Raw genomic sequence first — 25,669 nt, 5'->3', positions numbered from 1 at the left:
ATGAAAACAAGAGGGAGAAAAGTTGTGCTGCGAACGCCGGACAGCTACCTTGCTGAACTCCGATGACTCTGCCTCTGAGCGATCAACACCCGCTACCGGGTTCGGAAATACATGAATCTACACACAAGGTACAGGAAGTAATGTGAGTACTCCAACTCAGTAAGTAATAAAAGTAAACAAAGTTTGAGCAGTAAGAAATCACGTAAACCACAACATGGCACCACAGAGGATACCACATGTTTCAAAAAAAAACAGGATACAAATCAAATCATTTCGCAAAACTTCCAACTTCAGTAAAAATCCTTTGGTCATATCTTTCTAACCTTTTCAATAGAGGTTTAATGAAATATATATATAGTGAAAGTGATGAAAATCATAATCGTCCCCTCGGGCAAAACATAGTTCGTATACAGCCCCCCGGCAAAACACAAATTCATAACCATTTCATAACTTAAAACTTCAGTTTAAATTAAAGTTATTTAAAGCATTTGTTCAACATTTTCAATAGAGGCTCTATCTAAAGATGAGTGAAAGCAGTAATTAAATCAACATATTCAATAGAAACTCACTTTAAGGAGGAGTGAAACCAGGAAGTTCATAAACAGGTCCCTCAGGCAAAGTATAACTCATATACATGTATATATAGCCCCTCGGGCAAGCTTCTCAGTCACTCATGACTCAACTCTTATCAATCAGCGCTCACACTCAGCACGCACGCTCAATAGGTACCATATAATAACCGTTGTAGCGTGCAGCCCGATCCATATATATAGTCGAATGCGCTCACTGGGGGTGTGCAGACTCCGGAGGGGCTCCTACAGCCCAAGCGCTATATCGTTGCAGCGTGCAGCCCGATCCAACATATCGCTGCGGCATACAGCCGGATCCACATATCGTTGTGGCGTGCAGCTATATATATATATATATATTGTTGCGGCGTGCAGCCTGATCCATAAATATATAATCCTCTCAACTAGGCCCTCGGCCTCTCTCAATCATTAACCTCACAATCAGACCCCCAGTTTATCTTAGTCATCAATCTCACTATCAGGCTTTCGGCCTCTCTCAGTATCAACCTCACAAGTCACTCGGACTATCAGAAAAACAGGGCGTTCCGGTCAAATATCATTTATATTGTCAAAATTTAGTAAATAAGGCCGAGTTAGGAAATTACAAAAATGTAGCATGACTGAGTACAATTATTAAGACAAAACAGTGATGAAAGGTAGTGAAAGTCCCATATGGGTCCAAAATAGTCGGTAGAAGGCCCAAACATAGCATTTAGCCCAAAACATGATAATAACAACAGTTTTCAATCAAATACGTAGCGAAACAGTCATACGGGACAGACTAAGTCACAATCCCCAACAGTGCACGACCCCACGCTCGTCATCTAGCATGTGCGTCACCTCGAAATAGCACAACGATGTGAAATCCGGGGTTTCAAACCCTCAGGACAACATTTACAATAATTACTTACCTCTATCCGGTCCAAACTCTAGCCCGCGATGCCTTTGCCCCTCGAATCGGCCTCCAGTTGCATCCAAATCTAACCAAAATCAGATTTATACCATCAAAATGTGCTAAGGGAACAAAGCTCACTCGAAAATATCCAATTTATTCCAAAAATCCCGAATTGGCCAAACCTGACCCTCGGGCCCATGTCTCGAAATCCAATAAAAGTTACATCAATAGAATTCTTACACTCTCACGAGACTATACATACCAAGAGCATCAAAATCGGACCTCAAATGGCCCCTCAAATCCCCAATTTAACTCTCCAATTTTTCTTCAAATTTTCATCACAATTTCCCAAATTAAATGATAAAAATTAAGACAAAATCATGGTATTAAACCAAATTTGGGTGAATAACACTTACCCCAATCTATTCTCTGAAAATCCCCTCCAAAATCGTCTTCTCCCGAGCTCCACAGGTTTGATGACCATCGCGTTTGCGATGAAGAAAAATATTGTCTCCCAAAATGCTCTATGCATTCGTGACACAATCCACGCGAACGCGATACCTACTGGGGACATAACTACGCGAACGCAACATCCAAAGCGCGAATGCGAAGAACGCAACATCGCAAACGCTACACCCAAAGCGCGAACACGAAGAGAGAATTCACTGCCTCAGAGAACACCTTTCGCGAACGCGAGTCCCTGACCGCGAACGCGAAGAACAAATCGTCTGCAACCAAAATCCAGCGAAAACTGCCAAGTCCAAAGTCCAAAATTGATCCGTTTACCACTCGAAACTCACCCGACGCACTCAGGACCTCAACCAAACATGCCAACATATCCCATATCATAATTCAAACTTGTTCCAACCTTCGGAACGCTCAAAACAACATCAAAACATCAAATCATCATCAGATCCAAGCCTAAGAATCCCAAAAACTTCCGAATTCCAAATTCGATCAAAAAGTCTATCAAACCTTGTCCGAATGACCTAAAATTTTGCACGCACATCACAAATGATACCATGGACCTACTCCAACTTCCGGAATTCCATTCCGACCCCGATATCAAAATCTCACCTATCAACCCGAAAATACCAAAATCCCAATTTCGCTAATTCAAGCCTAAACCTTCCACGAACCTCTAAAATACATTCCGATCATGCTCCTAAGTCCCAAATCACCTAATGGAGCTAACCAAATCATAAAAATTCTAATCCAAGATCATATACTAACAAGTCAAAACTTGGTCAAACCTTTCAGATTTTTAGCTTCAAATTGAGAACTGTTCTTCCAAATTCATTCTGATTGCCGTGAAAACCAAAACCAATGATTTACATAATTCATAATACATCACGCGGGTCTAGTCATGCCCGAAAACAGGCGAGCAAAGTGTAAAAGCTCAAGATGACCGGTCAGGTCGTTACATCATCCCCCACTTAAACATACGTTCGTCCTCAAACGTGCCCAGAGTTGTTCCAAGAGCCATCAAATCACTGTGTAACCTTACCATGCACATAACCGGGGGTGATCCCACATCACCCTATCTCATATAGGTTCGATAACACAATATAACTGAAATTTCACAATCCAACCTAACCCATAAACCTTAGAACCACATTTACACTTCTGAAATCATCTACAAGATCAGAATCTCACATCTATACTCTGAATAAGTCCGAACAAGCTAGAACAAACCATATCTTCAACCCTAGATGCAATTACAAGATATACTGCATAACTCAGACACCTTTAGCGATAACTCCTAATCACAACAGCTGTACACAACAACCGAATACCGATAATAAACCTCTTATCAACTAAAGCCTCATTCCAACACTTCCATACACTGCCAATGATAATGAAACACATAGAAAGTCATACCCATTCCTCAGATCAACCATTCGTGAAGCCACTTCTCCTTTGGCAAGGACCATAGCAAATTTCTGAGCCGAACCTCGATATTATCCTTCTAACATGCTGAAATTGAATTTGTTTGTATTCATTATAGATCCCAACGATCTTATCTAAGCCAACACAACTACTCTGGTGACATGACACATCAATACGAACTAAAGCCACAACTCGTGCAATCCGCATACCAATAAGCAACAATTCGGATGTACTCAAATCATGAAAAAATGACTCAAATGAAAGAGTTGTACCGCAAGCTCACCAGTACCACCACAACACAATGCTGGGAACCCGTCACATATCGTGGAAAGAAAACACATGAATCTAACCCGAAAGGACATAACTGATACGTCATCCACCGAGCAATACCCAGTACTCTTCCCGCTCGACTTCCACTATGAAACCCCAATGGAACCGCACCATATGTGCCTATAACCAACAAATCATAATGCCTCGCAACATAGAAAAGTAACTCATAGATCACCTCAGAACACTAATAGCTCAATAACAACCAAATCAACACATCCCTCACCAATAGCAACTCGAATCCAACAAAGCCATCTCGATGCAGGACACACATCCATATAGGTCTACCAATGAACCCCTTACCAAGGAGTTCCTGAAGCTGCTCTTTCAAATCCTCTAACTCTTCCGGTTCCATACGATATGGTGCCCAACACCAAATCAATACTGAAATCAACAACCCTATCTGGCGACATGCCCGGTAGCAAGAAACACATCCAGAAAAGTCCCTCATCACTAGAACGGAATCAATGGTAGGAGTCTTTGCACTGACATCCATCACGAAGGTTAAATAAGAAAGAACAACCCTTCCCAGGCATCCATTAGATCTTCAAAAATGACACCACCCTACTGGGAACATAATTCGTCGAACCTTGCCACTCAATCCGTGGCATTCCCGACATAGCGAACATTGCCGCCTTAGCGCAATAGTTCAGAATAACACGACATGGAGACAACCAGTCTATACCCAATATTACATCAAAATCTAACATACCAAGAAGCAAAAGATCCACTCGGGCCTCCAAACCCCGATAGTCACTATACAGTGCCTATACATGCGGCCCACAACCATGACCTAACCTGTCTATGAGAACTCCCAATCTCCAAATCCATACAACATGTGAATCACCATATCTGATCCCAACTCCACCGTCTGAATACACAACACACCTCTAACACCCAATCATCCCACGAGAGGTACTCCTATAATTCTTCTGTGCCACCAAGCAAACTCGATTATCAGCAGTCAATCCAATAAGAGAGAGCCGCGATACCAATGATGTATTATTAACTCAATCACATTGCCCTTTTCTAATACGTATGCACTCATCAAGCCGCACAAATTAGTGATATCATTTATCTAGTCAACTAAAACTGTCCATGCTACCTAAGAATTTATGACCTTCTTTCCAGAACTAAACCGTGACGTCACACGTGCAAATCTCAACCCTACACAACATACCGCCTATACCATACCATCCTAGGGTAAACATGATAACTTCATATCCATTTCGAGCCACAAGCAACTACGTACTTAACTAGCTCCTCATGCCAGTAGAAAATATAAACCTCCAAACCGTGGTAGAAATCATCAAGAACTCTCTAAGTCCCCTTTGCACAAACCAAACCTGTCAGGATAGAATCTTTCTAACTTAACCAAGCTACGTAGGACACTAAAACCCAAGAGCATCGCCGTGAAACACTAGTATAAACTCATTACCTCATAAGCATCCAAAGAACTAATCATATCCTTACCATTCCATTCCAGCCTACTACCAAGCTAACCCATCTACCCAAGTTTCTTCTGATTTTCTTTCAACTTGATACTTCTTCTCGCTATAACACCACAATCCTGGACCCAGACTCGCCACACGAGACCCAAGCATAAAACCATACCGTCTAAGGCTCATAAGCCGCTGAATACTCTCTTAAATATTTCTAGAAACACCACATTCAAAATACCTACCCTAAAGAGACTTCCTGCGAATCCAAAGCCATTACCTTTACCTTTCTGATACTGATATATAGAATCCCATAATTGATATGGAAATGCCATAAGTCTTGACACCCTCCAATGCAAACCTCAGTTTCTAGCCAAATATACAACCTGAAAATCTCCAATCATTACATGAAAAATCTTGGACCCACTAGAACCATTCTCAAGAGTCCTTCTCTCTACTCAAACTGCAATTAGATTGATCAAATGAACCAAACAACATGTACCTCATTAGCACTCCGACACCACAGAATGTAACCTCACCTTAATGCAACCAAGTAACTTCATATTTTATGCACTGCACATCCTTTACCAATAACAACTCAAGTCATTCTGTGACTCTCATACACCCATAAAGCATAACATAATCTTTATTGAAATTTCTTTTACCCGAGCCATCCTCAGTCTCAACCTCTGTAAGCCATAACTGATTCACCAGTACGCCTCAAACTGGAACCAACATAGCACATAACCGTGCAATCACCTAATCAATAGCAGACTCCCCCACTTGGCTCAAAGCCATAGATCAAAACGCACAATAACTCATAACGCATATACTCTATTACTGCCATAATACCAAAGTGAGATTAAACTCAATACTTCATAGCTTGTGAAACACAGACCATCTAGTACTTTAAACCTTCTACAAATCTCGCGTTCACCCTCGTAACAGTCAAGCCCACTCTCTTAAGCAACCGCAAATTTAAATTGCAACACGTATATTTCACTGGTAAAAGAGGTCTTCCAACAAACCACATGAGGATCACACAAACTTCAGAACACTCTGCAGGAGATAACCCACATGTTTTGCCTCAAACTAACATCTCTTTATACCCTTCCATCATCATAAACATCACGTAGTCACTTAATCTTCCTGATTCTAAACTCATATCACCACGTGAAATATACTTCACTTCCCAACTAGAAAACATGAAAAGATTTTTCACACACCCATAACTCGGGGCTATACCTCAAATCAAGATGGAAATCAATCACCTAATAGTTCTTTTATCCTCCAACAAACCCTTCTCGTTGCTTCAAAACCATATGAATAAATCTCGCAGTCATAACACACTCATCACATAGCAATCCCGCTATCACTTCTACTAATAGGGACACTACCGAACATATGATGAATTATGACTTGTGTGAATTGTCAGATTTAATTTTTCAATGATATCGGAGTTAATTTGGAGGAATGAAAGTAAAGGTTCAAAGTTAGAGTTTGGAGGAATGAAAGTAAAGGTTCAAAGTTTAAGTTTAAAGAGTTGACCAAAGTTTGACTTTTGTGCAAACGACACCGGAATGGAGTTTTGATGGTTTCAATAGCTCCGTATGATGATTTTGGACTTAGGAGTATGTTCGGATATTTATTTCGAAGTCTGTAGAATAAATTGAAGCATTTTGACGAAAGTTGGAAAAATGGAATACGGAAGTTTGATCGAGAGTTGACTTTTTGATATCGGGGTCAAAATTCAATTTCGGAAATTGGAATAGCTTCGTTATGCCATTTATGACTTGAGTGCAAAATTTGAAGTCATTCCGGATTGATTTGATAGGCTTCGGCATCGAATGTAGAATTTGGAATTTGCTAGTTTCCATGAAGATTGAATTGGGGTGTGGTCTGTGTTTTATTGTGGTTTGGTGTGATTTGAGACATCAACTAAGTTTGTATAATGTTTTAGGACTTGTTGGTATATTTGATTGAGGTCCCAAGGGCCTCGGGTGGATTTCGGATGGTTAACGGAATGTGATTTAGAACGTTTCAACGTGTTTCTTCAAGAATAAGTGGTATAACATTACCCAAATGAGATCCAAATTCAGTTTTGATTAATCATTATATCCGTATCAAAATTTCGGATCCATAGAAAAAAGAATCGTCGAATATGGACATCGCATGAGAGAGTTATGCCTATTTTCGTATCAAGGAAAAATATTTTCCCATCGCCAGCGCCCAGGATAGCGCAGGGCGCTATCCGTGGCGCCGGAATGTTATTTTGCTACTGGAATTAGCGTCACAGACAGCGCCCAGCGCACCTATGGCGCCCGGATGGTAAAACTCTATAAAACGAGGGTTTCGGTCATTTTTACACATTTGGAGCTATGGAGCTCGGTTTGGGCGATTTGCATAGGCAAACTTCACCACAAAACTTGGGTTGAGTGTTCTTAAATCCCTTGTGATTATATTCCATGAAATAATCTTCATTTTTGGGGTTAGATTATTGATATTTCAAGAGAAATGGAGGAGTTTTCTAAAATTCCATAAAATGAATTTTCCAGATTTGAACATCGATCCAGAGTTGGATTTGAGTAAAATTAGTATGGTTGGACTCGTAATCGAATAGGTTGTCAGATTTTGTAAGTTTCGTCGGATTTCGAGACATGGGCCCTACTATCAAATTTTTGAGCGGAGTTGGTAAATTGTTAAATTGTAAAAATTTGGAGTATGTTTTGATTAATTCGCACGTTGTTTGACTAGTCTTGAATCATTTGGCTTGGAATTCAGGAGATTGGAAGGTGTTCAATGGTTGATACACGTAAAATGGAATTTCCGAAGTATTGTTAGCTTACTCGGCATTGGAGTCGGCTTGTTCAAGATAAGTAACTCTTTTAAACTTAGTGTTGAGGTTATGAAACCCTGAATTATGTGTTATGCGATTGATGTTGAGGTGATGCACATGCTAGGTGACGGGCGTGTGGGTGTGCACCCTGTGAATGGTGACTCTATTGTTTCCAGGGCACTGTGTAGTGGTCCTACTTTGTTGATATCTGTATTTTTACCATGTGATAAGTAAATTGAGTTGTACATCATGCTAGATATCATGTTTAGGCTTTATGCCGATATTGTTGGGACCTATAGTGGTCGTTTCTTGATGTCATCTCATTGAATTCATTGATATACCGTACTCAGTCACATTCATACATTCATATCATATATCAGACTCAGTTGTTATTTATTGACACATCATATCATTGTTGTCGGGCTAGTTTTATGACATTGTGAGCCCGTGAATGAGACTGGAGAGATTGATGACTGAGTGAGGCTGAGGGATGGTTTGTGAGATATTGATACTATAGCACGTGAGTTGTCTGTGCAGATACTGATATTGATACTATAGCACGTGAGTTGTTCGTGCCAATACTGATATTGATATTATAGCATGTGAGTTGTCCGTGCAAGACTAACAGGATGTTATATCCAAGACTAATAGGATGCCCGAAGAGTGGAGGTGGATTACAATGGTCCCGTTGTATAAGAACAAAGGTGATACCCAGATCTGTAACAACTATAGGGGTATTAAATTACTAAGTCATACCATGAAAGTTTGGGAGAGAGTGGTAGAAATGAGAGTGCGAAGGACGGTGTTTATTTCAGACAACCAGTTCGGGTTCATGCCGGGGCGATCTACCATAGAAGCTATCCACCTTATTAGGAGGATGGTAGAACAATATAGGGATAAGAAGAAGGATATCCACATGGTGTTTATCGATCTAGAGAAAGCGTACGACAGGGTTCCTAGGGAGGTCTTATGGAGATGCTTAGAGGCTAAAGGGGTCCCGGTTGCCTACATTAGGGCGATTAAGGACATGTATGATGGAGCTAAGAGTCGGGTTAGGACAGCAGGAGGCGATTCCGATTATTTTAAGGTTATTACGAGGTTACACCAAGGGTCTGCGTTCAGCCCTTTCCTATTTGCCCTGGTGATGGATGTTATAACGCATCATATTCAAGGGGAGGTGCCATGGTGCACGCTATTTGCTGATGACATAGTCCTAATCGACGAGACACGATGTGGCGTCAGTGAGAGGTTAGAGGTTTGGAGACATACCCTTGAGTCCAAAGGTTTCAGGTTGAGCAGGACGAAGACGGAATACCTTGAGTGCAAATTTGGGGCAGAGCCGACGGAAGTGGGAGTGGAAGTGAGGCTTGATTCTCAAGTCATCCCTAAGAGGGGTAGTTTCAAGTACCTGGGGTCGTTTATTCAGGGGTCCGGGGAGATCGACGAGGATGTCACACACCGTATAGGGGTGGGGTGGATGAAATAGGGGTTAGCGTCGGGAGTCCTGTGTGACAAGAAAGTGCCACTGTTACTGAAAGGTAAATTTTATAGGGCAGTGGTTAGGCCTGCTATGTTGTATGGGACCGAGTGTTGGCCGGTGAAGATCTCACACATCCAGAGGATGAAAGTTGTAGAGATGAGGATGTTGAGGTGGATGTGCGGGCATACAAGGAAGGATAGGATTAGAAATGAAGATATTCGAGAGAAGGTGGGTGTGGCCCCATGGAGGACAAGATGCGGGAAGCAAAACTCAGATGGTTCGGGCACATTCAGAGTAGGAACACTGATGCACCGGTGAGAAGGTGTGAACGACTGGCGGTGGTGGGTACGAAGAGAGGTAGAGGGAGACCTAAGAAGTATTGGGGAGAGGTGATTAAGCAGGATATGGCGCGACTTAGGGTTACTGAGGACATGGCCCTAAACAGGGAATTGTGGAGATCGAGCATTAAGGTTGTAGGTTAGGGGAAATTGTGATGTCTTTTTTACAGCGCACTAGAGTGAGACTAGCCAGTTAGGAGTTAGTCTTAGGATGCTATTGATCAACTACTAATGATGGGCTTTATTTGTTGTGTATTAATACCTTATATCCTTCTCGTATTTCCTATATCTCTTATATTGCTGTTACTTTGTTTTTTATGGCATTTATGTTATGTTATGGATTTCATGGTATTTTATGTTGTTTTATTATGAGTCTATTGATAGTACTAATATAGTGTCTCTTGTTGCCTCTTTGAGCCGAGGGTCTCCTGGAAACAGCCTCTCTGCCTCTCGGGTAGAGGTAAGGTCTGCGTACATATTACCCTCCCCAGACCCCACTTGTGGGATTACACTGGGTTGTTGTTGAGTTGTCCGTGCAGATATTGATATTGATACTTTGGCACGTGAGTTGTCCATGCAAATTTTAGCGCTTGGGCTGTAAGAGCCACTCCGGAGTCTGCACACCCCCAGTAAGTGCAGTCGACTATAAATAAATGGATCGGGTTGCACGCCGCAACGAGTATAGTATAGTGCTGAGTGATTGAGAGTGCTGAGTATTGAGCATGGTAAAAGATAATGCGAGGCAGCGAGATTGAGTACTCTGAGAGTGTGAGTACATGAGTTCATTACTGAGAGGCATTGCATTTGGCATGCGTACTTGAGATACATGCATAGAGTTGCATTTCTTTTTGCTGCCTGGTTTTGGTGACATTCATGATTTTGACAGATGTACTTTCCTCATGCTATCTGAAAATCAAATGTTTTCTTATTGAAAGGTTTTATGGAAAAATTCATAGTTTTCAGACTTACTTATATTTTGATAATTTCAGTGAAAAGAATTGACTTTTACTGTTATACTTGAAAAGAAAAGGTTTATTTTTCCTGAACTGTGAACGAGCTGAGCATTTTATTATTAAATTATTCTTTGTGCTGCTTATAAATATTGTTGTGAAGTATTACTGGATATTGGTGTGGACTCTGACCTTGGTACAAGCTCGTCACTACTTTCAACCTAAGTTTAGGTTTGTTACTTTTTGAGTACATGGGGTCGGTCGTACTCATATTATACTTCCTGCACATTGCGTGCAGATTTCGGATGTCAACGTTGCTGTATTCGATGGGAGCTGACTTGGAAAATGTACCGGCGTCTTTATTGTAGCTGCCTCTTGTTCATGGTAGCCTTAGATTCATTAAACTCTATTTATGTACTTTTCAAACAGAAGATGTAATTATTTCATATCAGTTTTGTAAATTCTACTCTTAGAAGCTCATAATTTGTACTACCAGTCCTTGGGAGATGTATAAAGGATTATTTATTTTTCCTTAGTAAGTTATGTTTGTATCGGGTTAGAGGAATTGGCTTACCTAGCGGGATGAGTTAGGTGCCATCACGACTAGTGGATTTTGGGTCGTGACAAATTGGTATTCAGAGCTCTAGGTTCATAGGTTCTACAAGTCATGAGCAAGTGTCTAGTAGAGTCTTGCGGATCGGTATGATGACGTCCATACCTATCTTCGAGAGGCTACATGGCATTTAGGATAAATTTCCCATCTTTCTTTCCTTATCATGCGGAATTAATTCAGCTTTGAAATATAACTCTTTGAATTCCTTACACGTATACGTGTGTGTGCATAAGAGCGCTCGGTATCAACTTTCGACAGTTTGTGATTCCATGAATGATACACGAAAGGTGATTATAATGTACTGATGATGGGCCAGTCTGGGAGACTTGAGGCCAGGTGTAGACCGCAGCTCAGGCTCGGTAGTTTCAATTATGAAAACTTGTGCATTGGACTTAGGTGTCCGGTAGTGTTCTTATTAGTTGAAATTATGGCTCGATGAGCAGTTAAATGGCTATATGATGAGTATGAAATGACTGCGGGATTGGTTCAAATGGTTGCTTGTGATGAAAGGAGTTGCTTGAAATGTCATGATTGACTTATCATCTTGAGTTATGGGTGTATTGAAGGATCTTTCACGTGGTGTACTTGTGGAACATATTAAATTCTCATGAATTGTAAATGAGTTCAGACTCAAGGACATTAAATGATTGCGTAGTAAATGTGCTTGCAAAAAGAGTATAGAAAAATGCTAGTTTGAGGCTAATTAGGCGAGTTATCACTTGCAGAATAAACTATAGAGGTGTGATCTTTACAATGTTATGTGGAGAATTTTATTTTCTACCCGTAGAGTAGATGTATTGAGATTTGAATTTGAATTAGTCAAGAAAGTTGACCTGACTGTTACGAGAGTAAAGGCGAGCTTAGTAGACGAATTGAGGAACCATATAAGTTGTGTTTCATGAGCTTGGAAAGAATTTATTCAAATCGCACAACAGTGTTATGGCAGTAACTGGATATGTGTATTGTGAATTATTTATTGTTTTGATCTATGGTTTTGAGCCAAGTGGAGGAGCTTGCTATTGATAATTCGATTTTGATGGTTATATGTTAAATTTATATTTTGGTTCGAGATATAATTGTGGATTAGTTATGACTTGTGGAGATTGAGATCGAGAAAGGCTAGAATAATAAAATTATGGAATACGGGTCATATTGCGCTTTATGAGTATATGAAAAATCATGGGATGATTAAGTTACTAATTGTGACGAATGTAGTGCGCATGGAATAGGAACTTGACCGGTGGCATTAAGGCAGGGTTACTTCTTTGAGTATTATTGTATTAATGGGGCATATGTCATTTGGCTTGTTTGGGCGGTGCAAGTTAGATTTGAGTATAGTAGATGACTTTTGAGAGAGTTCTGATGGATTCAAAAATATGTATGTAGTAGTCAAAAAGGTTTTGGATTCGTATACCGCTGGAATCAATTACTTATATTGGTTGGTATCGAAAATTGCGGTAATTTTGTATGACTATGGATTCTGTATTCCAGTATAAGGGAGGTAAAAGAATGATTTTAAATTCACCTAAGATACATTCAGAACGGGTGTTTCGGTTGTGGTACTTACAAGGATGCTTAAGGATAATACAATGGCTTATGGGCCTTAAGGCCGTATGGTTTTATGCTGGGATCTCTAGTAGTGAGCTTTGGGTAACGTTCATGGTGTATGTCAAGTAAGAGTGACGACTTGAGGGTAATTCGAAAAGGAATCAAAGAAATAGAATAGCTTGGAAGTGAGTTGGATCAACACGATAATGAATATGATCGGTTCTTGGTGTACTTATGATGTGGCGAGACTCTAGAGAGGTTTTGATGGCAACAACTCATGGGTTTTGCGACCCACGTGACTTGGTCTAGTCAGAGGAAATTCAGTTTTGACCGATTAGTTATGTGCAAATGAATTCCACGATATTCTTAATGATTTCTACCATGGTTTGAGCGGGATATTTTCTACAGGTGGGAAGAACATGTTGTGTATTATAATTTTCACGTGAATGGGAGTAAATGGAAGGTTTCTAACTGGCTGGTATGTAAATTGTTGGTAGCTCGGAATTTGATAATGAGATTTTTATGCTTATCACACGATGGGACGATGTATGTGGTGTGTTGTACGACATTAAGATTTATCTGTACAAGGTGGTTGTTCATTCTTGAAGGGAAGGTCACGGATTTTCGACAGAATAGTCAGTTGTAGATATTTAGATGAATACTATAACTACTCAGTAATCCCTGAGAAGGGTGCGTATTTCAAAAGGCGCATTATGTTTTGACTAATGAATGTTAATCGGTATTATGTATTCACCTGGTTGATCGACTACGAATAATCAGATTTTGCTATGTAGCACGAAAGAATTATGAAAATACTCCTCGTGGGATGGCCGTTCTTGAGGGATGTGTTAGTCATTTGAGTGTTGTGGTCGTGATCGGTTACGATGATTCATATAATCTATGAATTTAGAGACTGGAGTTCTCAAAAGTATACCATTTCGGGATTTTGGCATGCTTAAGGTTAGTATTTTATTTAAACTTAGTGGAGGCACTAGTTTCACTAATTGATTATGATGACTACGCGCTGTGAGTGCACATATATGAGAGTTTTGAGCCTATGTGCGAGAACCGGGGCAATTATTCATGCTCAAGAAAATGCTTAGGCTATGATATGCCTAGAGTTGGTTGTTAAGCTTAAAATTATAACATTTCTCGTATTTGTACCTTCGTTGAGAACTATCTTGGATATACTTGAGGTAACAAAGAGGCTAATTCCCAGAACAAACTTGGTAGTTACTAATTCTACGTTAGCTTGCTGATTTTGAGCTGTGATGTCGCAATTTGCTCACGCCTACAGTATAACGTGTTATTTAGACCAGTTTAGGATCATGAAAATCTTATTTCATTTAGCATACATGTGTGTATTTGTTGGATTCCTCCTATATAATATGCTTGGACTGGAAGTCTGTGACCATGCCAGGTGGATTATGTTATTGGCAACTAAGTTACTCTTGTGGTTGACATTAATGTGAGCTCTAGAAGAGCTGGTTATTGTTATTGGTTCGTGTGTCTTGGTTCTAGTACGACTGATGAGCTCATAGCATTGTGAATGTGGTGGTGCTTATTGAACTTGCAAAATGGTTCTCTTCATTGAGATATTTTCCCTTTTTGGGTACTCGGATGGTGCAATCTTGAGTTATATTGGTGTGGACTGTATATGGAATAGTTATGTTTAATAATATAAGGTCATCAGACCTAGAATGTGTACTATCGGATTTGATTGCGATATATTTGGGAGGATGATATCGAAAGTTGGCTTAGAAAGTGATTATAGTTCTGGTTGTTGAAAGAGGGAAAGCTCTATGATATGTTGATCTTTTTGGTGGTTAGGTTATTTTGCATGTTTCTTTCATTGCTGATAGTGTACGAAGGTTTTGTAATGAGGTGTTGTTTAATATGTGGTTTAATACCGGTATCAGGTTTGTATTTAAGCAACTACGGTGATTAGAAACTACTGCGAGTATGTGGGTTATGTGGTATGTCATGTGATTGCATCTGGAGTTATGGCTAAGGCTTAATACAACATGTTAAGACTTATACAAAGTGTAGATGTGATATTTGGGTCTTCAAAAGATTTTCTTATTTTTTTGATGAGGAAATTGGATTCCAAGGTATATGGACTAATGTTAAATTAGTGACTTTCTGCTATATGGTGTCTTCAGGACTATATTGGATAGGGTGACATGGGATCACCCTCGGGTATGTGTGTGATAAGATGAATGGAAATTTAAAAGCATAGGAACAATTCTTAGCACGTTCGAGGACGAACTTATGTTTAAGTGGGGGAGAATGTAATGACCCAACCGGTCGTTTTGGGGACTTATATTCCTTTCCACTATTTGAAGTCTTGAATAGCTTCATACGATGAATTATGACTTGTGTGAATTGTCAGATTTGATTTTTCAATGATATCGGAGTTAGTTTGGAGGAATGAAAGTAAAGGTTCAAAGTTTAAGTTTAAAGAGTTGACCAGAGTTTGGCTTTTGAGCAAACGACACCGGAATGGAGTTTTGATGGTTTCAATAGCTCTGTATGACGATTTTGGACTTAGGAGTATGTTCGAATATTTATTTCGAAGTCCGTAGGATAAATTGAAGCATTTTGACGAAAGTTGGAAAAATGGAATACGGAAGTTTGACCGAGAGTTGACTTTTTGATATCGGGGTCGAAATTCAATTTTGGAAATTGGAATAGCTTCGTTATGCCATTTATGACTTGAGTGCAAAATTTGAAGTCATTCCGGATTGATTTGATAGGCTTCGGCATCGAATGTAGAATTTGGAATTCGCTAGTTTCCGTGAAGCTTGAATTGGGGTATGATCTGTGTTTTATTATGGTTTGGTGTGATTTGAGACATCAACTAAATTTGTATGATGTTTTAGGACTTGTTGGTATATTTGATTGAGGTCCCAAGGGCCTCAGGTGGATTTCGGATGGTTAACGGGAATGTGATTTAGAACGTTTCAACGTGTTTCTTCAAGAATAAGTGGTATCACATTAAGAAAATGAGCTCCAAATTCAGTTTTGATTGAAGCATTAGATCCGTATCGAAATTTCAGATCCATAGAAAAAAGAATTATCGAATTCGGACATCGCATGAGAGAGATATGCCTATTTTCGTATCAAGGAAAAATATTTTCCCATCGCCAACGCCCAGGGTAGCGCGGGGCACTATCCGTGGCGCCGGGATGTTATTTTGCTACTGGAATCAGTGCCACAAACAGCGCCCGGCGCCACCTGTGGCGCCCGGATGGTAAAACTCTATAAAACGGGGGTTTCGGTCATTTTTACACATTTGGAGCTATGGAGCTCGGTTTGGGCGATTTTCAGAGGCAAACTTCACCATAAAACTTGGGGTGAGTGTTCTTAACTCCCTTGTGATTATATTTCATGAATTAATCTTCATTTTTTGGGTTAGATTATTGATATTTCAAGAGAAATGGAGGAATTTTCTAAAATTCTATAAAATAAATTTTCAAGATTTGAACATCAATCCGGAGTCGGATTTGAATAAAATTAGTATGGTTGGACTCGTAATCGAATGGGTTGTCGGATTTTGTAAATTTTTTCAAAATTTCGAGACGTGGGCCCCACTATCAAATTTTTGAACGGAGTTGGGAGTTTTCATAAATTGTTAATTGTAAGAATTTGGAGTATATTTTGATTAATTCGTACGTTGTTTGACTAGTCTTGAATCATTTGGCTTGGAATTCAGGAGATTGGAAGGTGTTCAATGGTTGATACACGTATAATGGAATTTCCGAAGTATTGTTAGCTTACTCGGCATTGGAGTCGGCTTGTTCAAGATAAGTAACTCTTTTAAACTTAGTGTTGAGGGTATGAAACCCCGAATTATGTGTTATGTGATTGATGTTGAGGTGACGCACATGCTAGGTGACAGGCGTGTACCCTGTGAATGGTGACTCTGTTATTTCTAGGACACTGTTTAGTGGTCCTACTTTGTTGATATATGTGTTTTCACCATGTGATAAGTAAATTGAGTTGTACATCATGCTAGATATCATGTCTAGGCTTTATGTTGATATTGTTGGGACCCATAGTGGTCGTTTCTTGCTGTCATCTCATTGAATTCATTGATATACCGTACTCAGTCACATTCATGCATTCATATCATATCTTAGTCTCAGTTGTTATTTATTGACACATCATATCATTATTGTCGGGCTAGTTTCATGACATTGTGAGCCCGTGAGTGAGATTGGAGAGATTGATGACTGAGTGAGGCCGAGGGCCTGAGTGAGAGTGAAATTTTGGGACGTGAGTTGTCCGTGCCGATACTGATATATATATTATAGCACGTGAGTTGTCCGTGCATATACTGATATTAATACTATAGCACGTGAGTTGTCCGTGATGATACTGATATTGATACTACAGCACGTGAGTTGTCCGTGCAGATATTGATATTGATACTTTAGCACGTGAGTTGTCCGTGCAGCACGTGAGTTGTCCATGCAGATTTTAGCGTTTGGGCTGTAGGAGCCCCTCCGGAGTCTATACACCCCCAGTGAGCGCAGTAGACTATAAATAAATGGATCGGGTTGTACGTTGCAATGACTACAATACAGTGCTGAGTGATTGAGAGTGCTGAGTATTGAGCATGGTAAAAGATAATGCGAGGCAGCGAGATTGAGTACTCTGAGAGTGTGAGTAGATGAGTTCATTACTGAGAGGCATTGCATTTGACATGCGTACTTGAGATATATGCATAGAGTTGCATTTCTTTTTTGCTGCCTGGTTTTGGTGACATTCATGATTTTGACAGATGTACTTTCCTCATGCTATCTGAAAATCAAATGTTTACTTGTTGAAAGGTTTTATGGAAAAATTCACAGTTTTCAGACTTACTTATATTTTGATAATTTCAGTGAAAAGAATTGACTTTTTCTGTTATACTTGAAAAGAAAAGGTTTATTTTTCCTGAACTGTGAACGAGCTGAGCATTTTATTATTAAATTATTCTTTGTGTTGCTTATAAATATTGTTGTGAAGTATTACTGGATATTGGTGTGGACTCTGGCCTTGGTACAAGCTCGTCACTACTTTCAACCTAAGTTTAGGTTTGTTACTTTTTGAGTACATGGGGTCGGTCGTACTCATATTACACTTCCTGCACATTGCGTGCAGATTTCGGATGTCAACATTGCTGTATTCGATGGGAGCTGACTTGGAAAATGTATCAGCGTCTTTATTGTAGCTGCCTCTTGTTCATGGTAGCCTTAGATTCATTAAACTCTGTTTATGTACTTTTCAAACAGAAGATGTAATTATTTCATATCAAGTTCGTAAATTCTACTCTTAGAAGCTCATGATTTGTACTACCAGTCCTTGGGAGATGTATAAAGGATTATTTATTTTTCTTCAGTAAGTTATATTTGTATCGGGTTGGAGGAATTGGCTTACCTAGCGGGATGAGTTAGGTGCCATCACGACTATTGGATTTTGGGTCGTGACAGCTACCTTGCTAAACTCCAATGACTCTGCCTCTGAGTGATCAACACCCGCTACTGGGTTCAAAAATACCTGAATCTGCACACAAGGTGTAGGGAGTAATGTGTGTACTCCAACTTAGTAAGTAATAAAAGTAAATAAAGTCTGAGCAATAATAAATCACGTAAACCACATCATGGAACCACAGAGGATACCGCATGTTTCCAAAAAAAAGGATACAAATCAAATCATTTCGCTAAACTTCTAACTTCAGTAAAAATCCTTTGGGACATATCTTTCTAACCTTTTCAATAGAGGTTTAATGAAATATATATAGTGAAAGTAATGAAAATCATAATCGGCCCCTCGGGCAAAACATAGTTCGTATACAGCGCCTCGGCAAAACAGAAATTCATAACCATTTCATAACTTAAAACTTTAGTTCAAATGAAATTTATTTAAAGCATTTGTTCAACATTTTCAATAGAGGCTCTATCTAAAAATGAGTGAATTAAATCAACATATTCAATAGAAACTCACTTTAAGGAGGAGTGAAACCAGGAAGTTCATAAACAGGCCCCTCAGGAAAAGCATCACTCATATACATATATATATAGTCCATCGGGCAAGCCTCTCAGTCACTCATGACTCAACTCTTATCACTCAACACTCACACTCAGCACTCACACTCAATAGGTACCATATAACAACCGTTGCGGCGTGCAGCCCGATCAGTAAATTGATGAGGCGTGCAACCCGATCCATATATATAGTTGACTACACTCACTGGGGGTGTGTAGACTCCGAAGGGGCTCCTACAGCCCAAGTGCTATATCGCTGTGGCGTGCAGCCCGATCCAACATATTGTTGCGGCATGCAGCCCGATCCATATATGTTACAGCATGTAGCCCGATCCATAAATGTATAATCCTCACAACCAGGCCCTCGGCCTCTCTCAGTCATTAACCTCACAATCAGACCCTCGGTCTATCTCAGTCATCACTATCAGGCCTTTGGCCTCTCTCAGCCATCAACCTCAGAAGTCACTCGGACTATCAGAAAAATAGGGCTTTCAGCTCAAATATCATTTATAGTGTCAAAATTTAGTAAATAAGGCCGAGTTACAAAATTACAAAAATGCAGCATGACTAAGTACAATTATTAAGTCAAAACAGTGAAGAAAGGTAGTGAAAGTCCCATAAGGGTCCAAAATAGTCGGCACGAGGCCCAAACATAGCATTTAGCCCAAAACATGATAATAACAATAGTTTTCAATCAAATATGCAGCTAAACAGTCATACGGGACGGATTAAGTCACAATCCCCAACGGTGAACGACCCCACGTTCGTCATCTAGCATGTGCGTCACCTCGAAATAACACAACAATGTGAAATCTAGGGTTTCAAACCCTCAGGACAACATTTACAATCATTACTTACCTCTATACGGTCCAAACTCTAGCCCGCAATGCCTTTGCCCCTCGAATCGGCCTCCAATTGCATCTAAATCTAACTAAAATTAGATTTATACCATCAAAATGTGCTAAGGGAACAAAGCCCACTCGAAAATATCCAATTTATATAAAAAATCCCGAAATTGGCCAAACCTGGCCCCAGGCCCACATCTCGAAATCCAATAAAAATTATATCAATAGAATCCTTACACTGTCACGAGCCTATACATACCAAGAACATCAAAATCGGACCTCAAATGGCCCCTCAAATCCCCAATTCAACTCTCCAATTTTTCTTCAAATTTTCATCCTAATTTCCCATATTAATGATAAAAATTAAGACAAAATCACTGTATTAAACCAAATTTGGGTGAAGAACACTTACCCAAATCTATTCTCTGAAAATCCCCTCCAAAATCGTCTTCTCCCGAGCTCCACAGCTCCAAAAGTGCAAAAATGGCTGAAATCCTCGAAATAGAGTATTTTATAAAGCTGCCCAGGCCTCCTCTTTCGCAAATGCGGGACGACCATCGCGTTCGCGATAAAGAAAAATATCGGCTCCCAAAATACTCTACATGTTCGCAACACAAGCCACGCGAACGCAATACCTACTGGGGACATAACTACGCGAACGCGACATCCAAAGCGCGAACGCGAAGAACACAGTATCACAACATCGCGAACGCGACACCCTAAGAGCAAATGCGAAGAAAGAATTGACCACCTCAGAGAACACCTTTCGCGAACGTGAGTCCCTGACCACGAACACGAAGAACAAATCGCCTACAACCAAAAACCAGCAAAAACTGCCAAGTCCAAAGTCCAAAATTGATCCGTTTACCAATCGAAACTCACCTGAGGCCCTCAAGACCTCAACCAAACATGCCAACATATCCCATATCTTCATTCAAACTAGTTCCAACATTTGGAACGCTCAAAACAACATCAAATTATCATCGGATCCAAGCCTAAGAATCCCAAAAACTTCTGAATTCCGAATTCGATCAAAAAGTCTATCACCTCGTCCGAATGAACTGAAATTTTGCATGCACATCACAAATGATACCATGGACCTACTCCAACTTACAGAATTCCATTCTGACTCCGATATCAAAATCTCACCTATCAACTGGAAAACGCCAAAATCCCAATTTCGCCAATTCAAGCCTAAACCTTCCACGGACCTCCAAAATATATTCCAATCACGCTACTAAGTCCCAAATCACCTAACGGAGCGAACAAAATCATAAAAACTCCAATCCAAGACCACATACTAACAAGTCAAAACTTGGTCAAACCTTTCAAATTTTTAGCTTCACACTGAGAACTGTTCTTTCAAATTCATTTCGACTGCCCTGAGAACCAAAACCAATGATTTACATAAGTCATAATACATTACACAGGGCTAGTCATGCCCGAGAACTGGCGAACAAAGTGCAAAAGCTCAAGACGACCGGTCGGGTCGTTACACTTCCTCACGTGTAACATTTTCATTTGCGACTTTATGTGATGCATCATGAGCAGCATGTTCTTCAGTATCAACAACTTGATCATCTGCACCTTGCTTGCTTCCAACATTCTCAGTTGATAACTATTTATCATTTCCATCTCCACTCAATCTATCAATACTAGGACGTTCCTCTTCAACTTGTTGTTAAACATGTTGATCGCATTCAAGAGCCACTTCCTCACGTGTAGCATTTTTATCTGCGACTTTATGCGATGCATTATGAGTAGTATTAATATCCGATAGATGTTTGAAAGAGTCATTCATCCTATCATATTGTCGCTAGTTCATCAAATCAAAATTGCCATCGTCCATTCCATTTGATTTGTCGACAATCTAAAACAACTTTTCAAACTTCTCATCAAAATATTCCTAGAAAAACGTTACTAACAATGATTAATATGAATAACATTAGTAGAAAAAAAGACTTCTCTATAAATTAGCTTACTTGACTTTTACAAAAACCGCATCCACAATAGTAGATTGCTCATCCCGTTTAAACTGATCGGCAACTTCTTTTGCGATCTTGCTTCTTTCTTTTTCTGCATGCCTTTGAACCTCCATCATTACCCTCTAGTATAGAGACACAGAAAAAAACTTTAGGTATAAAAGAATGCTAAAGTTAAGCAAATACAGAACACAACTTCAGCTATTATAATGCTGAAGTTCATCACAAACAGAACAAAACTTCAGCTAAAAAACATGCTGTAGTTTTACAAAAACACAACCAAAAAATTTCAACTCAAAACTTATAGAACATATTGTGTTGACTAATTCATTGTCAAACGCCGTTGTAGAACAATTAGAATGACTCTGGGTACGAGGTGATTCGCCAATAACAGGAGTTCGATTCGCTTCTTTTGATCGACTCCGACTATGTGGTAATTTACCAGTTGAAGGAACCGCATTAAGTACCTTTGAACGAATCTGGTTGCATGGTAATTGTCCAATTAATGGCATTTAATTGAATTCCTCTTCTGTAGGAATTATATCCAATACCCTAAACGTGCATTATCTCTGTTTAATACAAAAAAGTATATTATGAAAAAAAAAACTAATACATCAACATATTAACACAAAGACAAAAATAAAAAAAATTAACTTACAGCATGATTACTGAAGTAATCCTCATAAAGTTCGTTATATTTAGGCTCTCCCACACATACATAACGTAACATCCTGGGAACCTGAGGGGTATCAAGGTACTCATCCTCTCTTAAGTACTTTTCCCGAATATCCGAGAAGCGCTCATAGAACCAAGCACATAACGGATATGAAAATCCACCAACTTTATACTCAGTTAAATGAAATTTGTTTTGCTTGTCCAATGCATGTTTCAGTGAGGTAATGAGCTTCTCATAACACACATTACCCCAAGGATATTCAGCACAAGCCTTATCATCTTCAATAATAGCTGCATACTCCTCCAGGACAGATGATTCAGTCTTTTTTCCAAACAAAATAGACTCCACAACAAGAATTTCCATAAGCTTCACAGCATCTTCATCACTCTCGCATACGTGTTTGAAATTCACATCATTCTTTTGAATTTCATTCTGGGTCATAAAATCTCAAATATCCTTCAAGGTTGTACCATTAGACTTCCCAAAATAGCGCTTCAGAATATTGCTCTCTCGATTAATTGGTTTTTCAACATTATGTGTTGTGATCCGCAAACCGCACATAATGTGAAAGTCTTCAAGGGTGAAGGATACATCATGGCCAAAAATCTTGAAACTAATGGAGTCTCGATCATTGGTGAATATTCGAGAAAGACACAAATAATGAACCAACTTCATGCTGCATTTGAAATTCTCCATAGCCATAATATATCGAAATGTACCATTATTAAGCTTATCCTGTTGTGCAAGAGTCAAAAAACTTGTAATTAAACTCTTCAAATCGTGGTTCCCCTTCCAGTAACCATGACGGTTAAACCAATCTCCAAACTCATAATATTTATCCCCTGGTTTTATAGGTGGAGCAGCAGGGACTGAAGGACATGTGGTTATTATACGTTGTTTAGGTGCTTTAGGATCTTTAGGTGCATTAGCTGCTTTACGTGCTTTAGCTGCTTTAGGATCTTTAGGTGCATTAGCTGCTTTACGTGCTTTAGCTGCTTTAGGATCTTTAGGTGCTTTAGGATTTGTAGGTGATTTGGATTTTATAGATGCCATCTGTTCAAAAAAAGTAAAAGATACAAAAAATAACATCAGAACATTAGCAAAAAAATTAGTTAGAACTTCAGCTTCACCAGTTACTAAATAAAACCTTCAGCAAAAACATGATGTAGTTTTTACAAAACACAAATTCAACTCCAAAATAATGTTGAAGTTCATAAAAAATATAACATAAAACACGAAACAAAACTTCAGCTCCTAAAACTAAGGTATCATTGAAGTATTATAAACTTCACATTTTAATAGTATCATCTATTTAACTCTAAAAATTTCAACGTCTCCAAAAATCACTGAAAATTTTATAGAATTTTCATCAAAAATACAAACACGCGTTCAAAAAACCTAAAAATACAATCGTAAGAGTAAAACTAATCCACTTATCAAAGTAAACCCAAGGAAACTATTTTATCATAAATACATGATGTTATTGGGGAACAAACAGTTGAAAAATCAAAAACAACGACGATAACCATTTTATTTCAAAGAAGAATAAATCAAAAAACACGAATAACGGGAGAGAGAGACAGAGACAGTAAAGGACTAGCATATAACTGGAGAGAAAGAAATCTTTTAATAAAGAAGGGCAAAATAGTCTTTTTAAAAGGTTTTTAACAAAAAAATGGGTACGGGTGCAAACAGAAAAACAAAGCGGCTACAGGTTAAAAAGGGGAGACCAAATAGGGTGCCCCATGCAATTTTTACAAAAATGAACCATCAAATTTAAATATGGGGACGCGCTTCTGATTGCAATATCTAGACAAATACCTTAACCACTCACAGGGGTGGAGTTAGCCTTAAAGATACAGGTTCAGCCGAATCGAGTAACATTGATATAATTATGTATTTGTCTTAAGAAATTTATTTAATATATGTACGAATTATCAATTAGAACCTAATAAGTTAAAAGAGCAAGAATATGAAACGCATAAGCTTCAAATCGATTCCTTACTCTAATAGACTCAATCGAATATATTTTGGGATTGTGTACGGGTTAAATCAGGGGCAATGCCTGTCACACCTCTTTTTTCTGCCCCCGCGAGGGTACAAGGAGTTTTTTCCAATTAAAGGACAATCGAAACGAGATTGGTTTATTTATTTCAGAGTCACCACTTGGGAGATTTAGGGTGTTCCAAGTCACCAATTTTAATCCCGAATCGAGGAAAAAAATGACTCCATATTACAGTCTGCGTACCAGAAATACGGATAAGGAATTCTGTTAACCTGGGAGAAGGTGTTAGGCATTCCCAAGTTCCGTGGTTCTAGCACGGTCGCTCAACTGTTATATTCGGCTTGATTATCTGATTTTATACAAATATGAACTTATGTGCAAATTTTATCTTTTTACCGCTTTTATTATATTTTAAAGGAATGTGAACATCGTTTAAAACATGTCTTTGGATTGCGTCACATGAAATGCACCCGCGATTCGGAACATATTTTTATTCAATGTTTTAGGATTTGAATTTGGGTCGCATGAAATGCACACCCGAGTTTAAGAAGGTAAGATTATTAAAATACGCGCCTAAAGCGATTAGCGTATTATTATTTCTGGGTAAAGCCGTGGAACTTTGCTAAACGGCCGATCACGAGTTCTAAGTAATTAAAGCATACATTTTGCAATGATGACGATGGCACTTACAGGTCTAATAACTTCAAGATTCAACTCGTCGGGAGTGAGCAACATATCAGCACTGGGATTCCTGTAGAACATGAACTCACGCTCTCCGTCGGCGCGTAGGGTCACGAATGCCAACGCCGTTCTCGCACCCTTGTCGAAGTTGATCCCGTCGGCTTGAACGCCGTTCTGTTTGAGTATCCCGGCGAGCATGTGGCCGAACTCATCGTCGCCGAGTTTCCCGACGAACACCGACTTTCCCCCGAGCCTAGTCACTGCGATGGCGACGTTCGCCGGTGCACCGCCAGGAGCATTCAAGAAACCCGGAGCCTCGGCAAGGGAAACGCCGGAGACCGTCGGTACAAAATCGATCAACATCTCGCCGAAGCTCACGATTAAACCAGAACTAACGCCGTTAGCCATAGCGACGATGAATAGAGAGAATATATGTATATATGTAAAGTATATATCTATACAATAAAGAAGAAAAGATAGGAGAGGAGAGGATTGAAGAGAAGATCAAAGGAGGTATATATATAGAAGGTGGTGGTTGGAGAGGTTAATTAGGAGAGGAAAAC

The 25,669-nt window shown here is 39.4% G+C and overlaps 1 protein-coding gene across 4 annotated transcripts; it reads right to left on the bottom strand.

Annotated features, from left to right (window-relative positions):
• LOC107817751 (fructokinase-like) lies at positions 1 to 25,669 on the bottom strand. Of its 4 annotated transcripts, XR_012694038.1 has the most exons (4): positions 25,116 to 25,661; positions 21,745 to 21,869; positions 18,310 to 18,435; positions 1 to 117 (listed from the first exon to the last, which is right to left on the bottom strand). XR_012694038.1 is itself a non-coding variant. In XM_075219327.1 (3 exons), exons 1-3 carry the CDS (start codon positions 25,512 to 25,514, stop codon positions 21,587 to 21,589), a joined length of 606 nt encoding a protein of 201 aa, XP_075075428.1. In that variant the 5' UTR covers positions 25,515 to 25,663; the 3' UTR covers positions 21,078 to 21,586. The 4 variants fall into 4 exon arrangements, 2 of the variants coding, with proteins under 2 accessions (XP_075075428.1, XP_075075427.1); XM_075219327.1 differs by lacking the exons at positions 1 to 117; positions 18,310 to 18,435 and adding an exon at positions 21,078 to 21,668 and having other exon boundaries at positions 25,116 to 25,663; XR_012694037.1 differs by lacking the exons at positions 1 to 117; positions 18,310 to 18,435; positions 21,745 to 21,869 and adding exons at positions 22,063 to 22,313; positions 22,403 to 23,473 and having other exon boundaries at positions 25,116 to 25,669.

The sequence above is a fragment of the Nicotiana tabacum genome, chromosome 8 (genome assembly GCF_000715075.1).
Source record: "Nicotiana tabacum cultivar K326 chromosome 8, ASM71507v2, whole genome shotgun sequence".
Classification (NCBI taxonomy): Eukaryota; Viridiplantae; Streptophyta; class Magnoliopsida; order Solanales; family Solanaceae; genus Nicotiana; species Nicotiana tabacum.
This window is presented reverse-complemented; position numbering and strand designations above follow the sequence as displayed.

Coding starts and splice junctions, on each gene's coding strand:
- LOC107817751 (XM_075219326.1), bottom strand. CDS start 25,514: ATGGCTAACGGCGTTAGTTCTGGTTTAATCGTGAGCTTCGGCGAGATG. Junction 23,474..25,115: donor ATCTTGAAGTTATTAGACCT/GTAAGTGCCATC, acceptor TTTTTTGAACAG/ATGGCATCTATAAAATCCAA.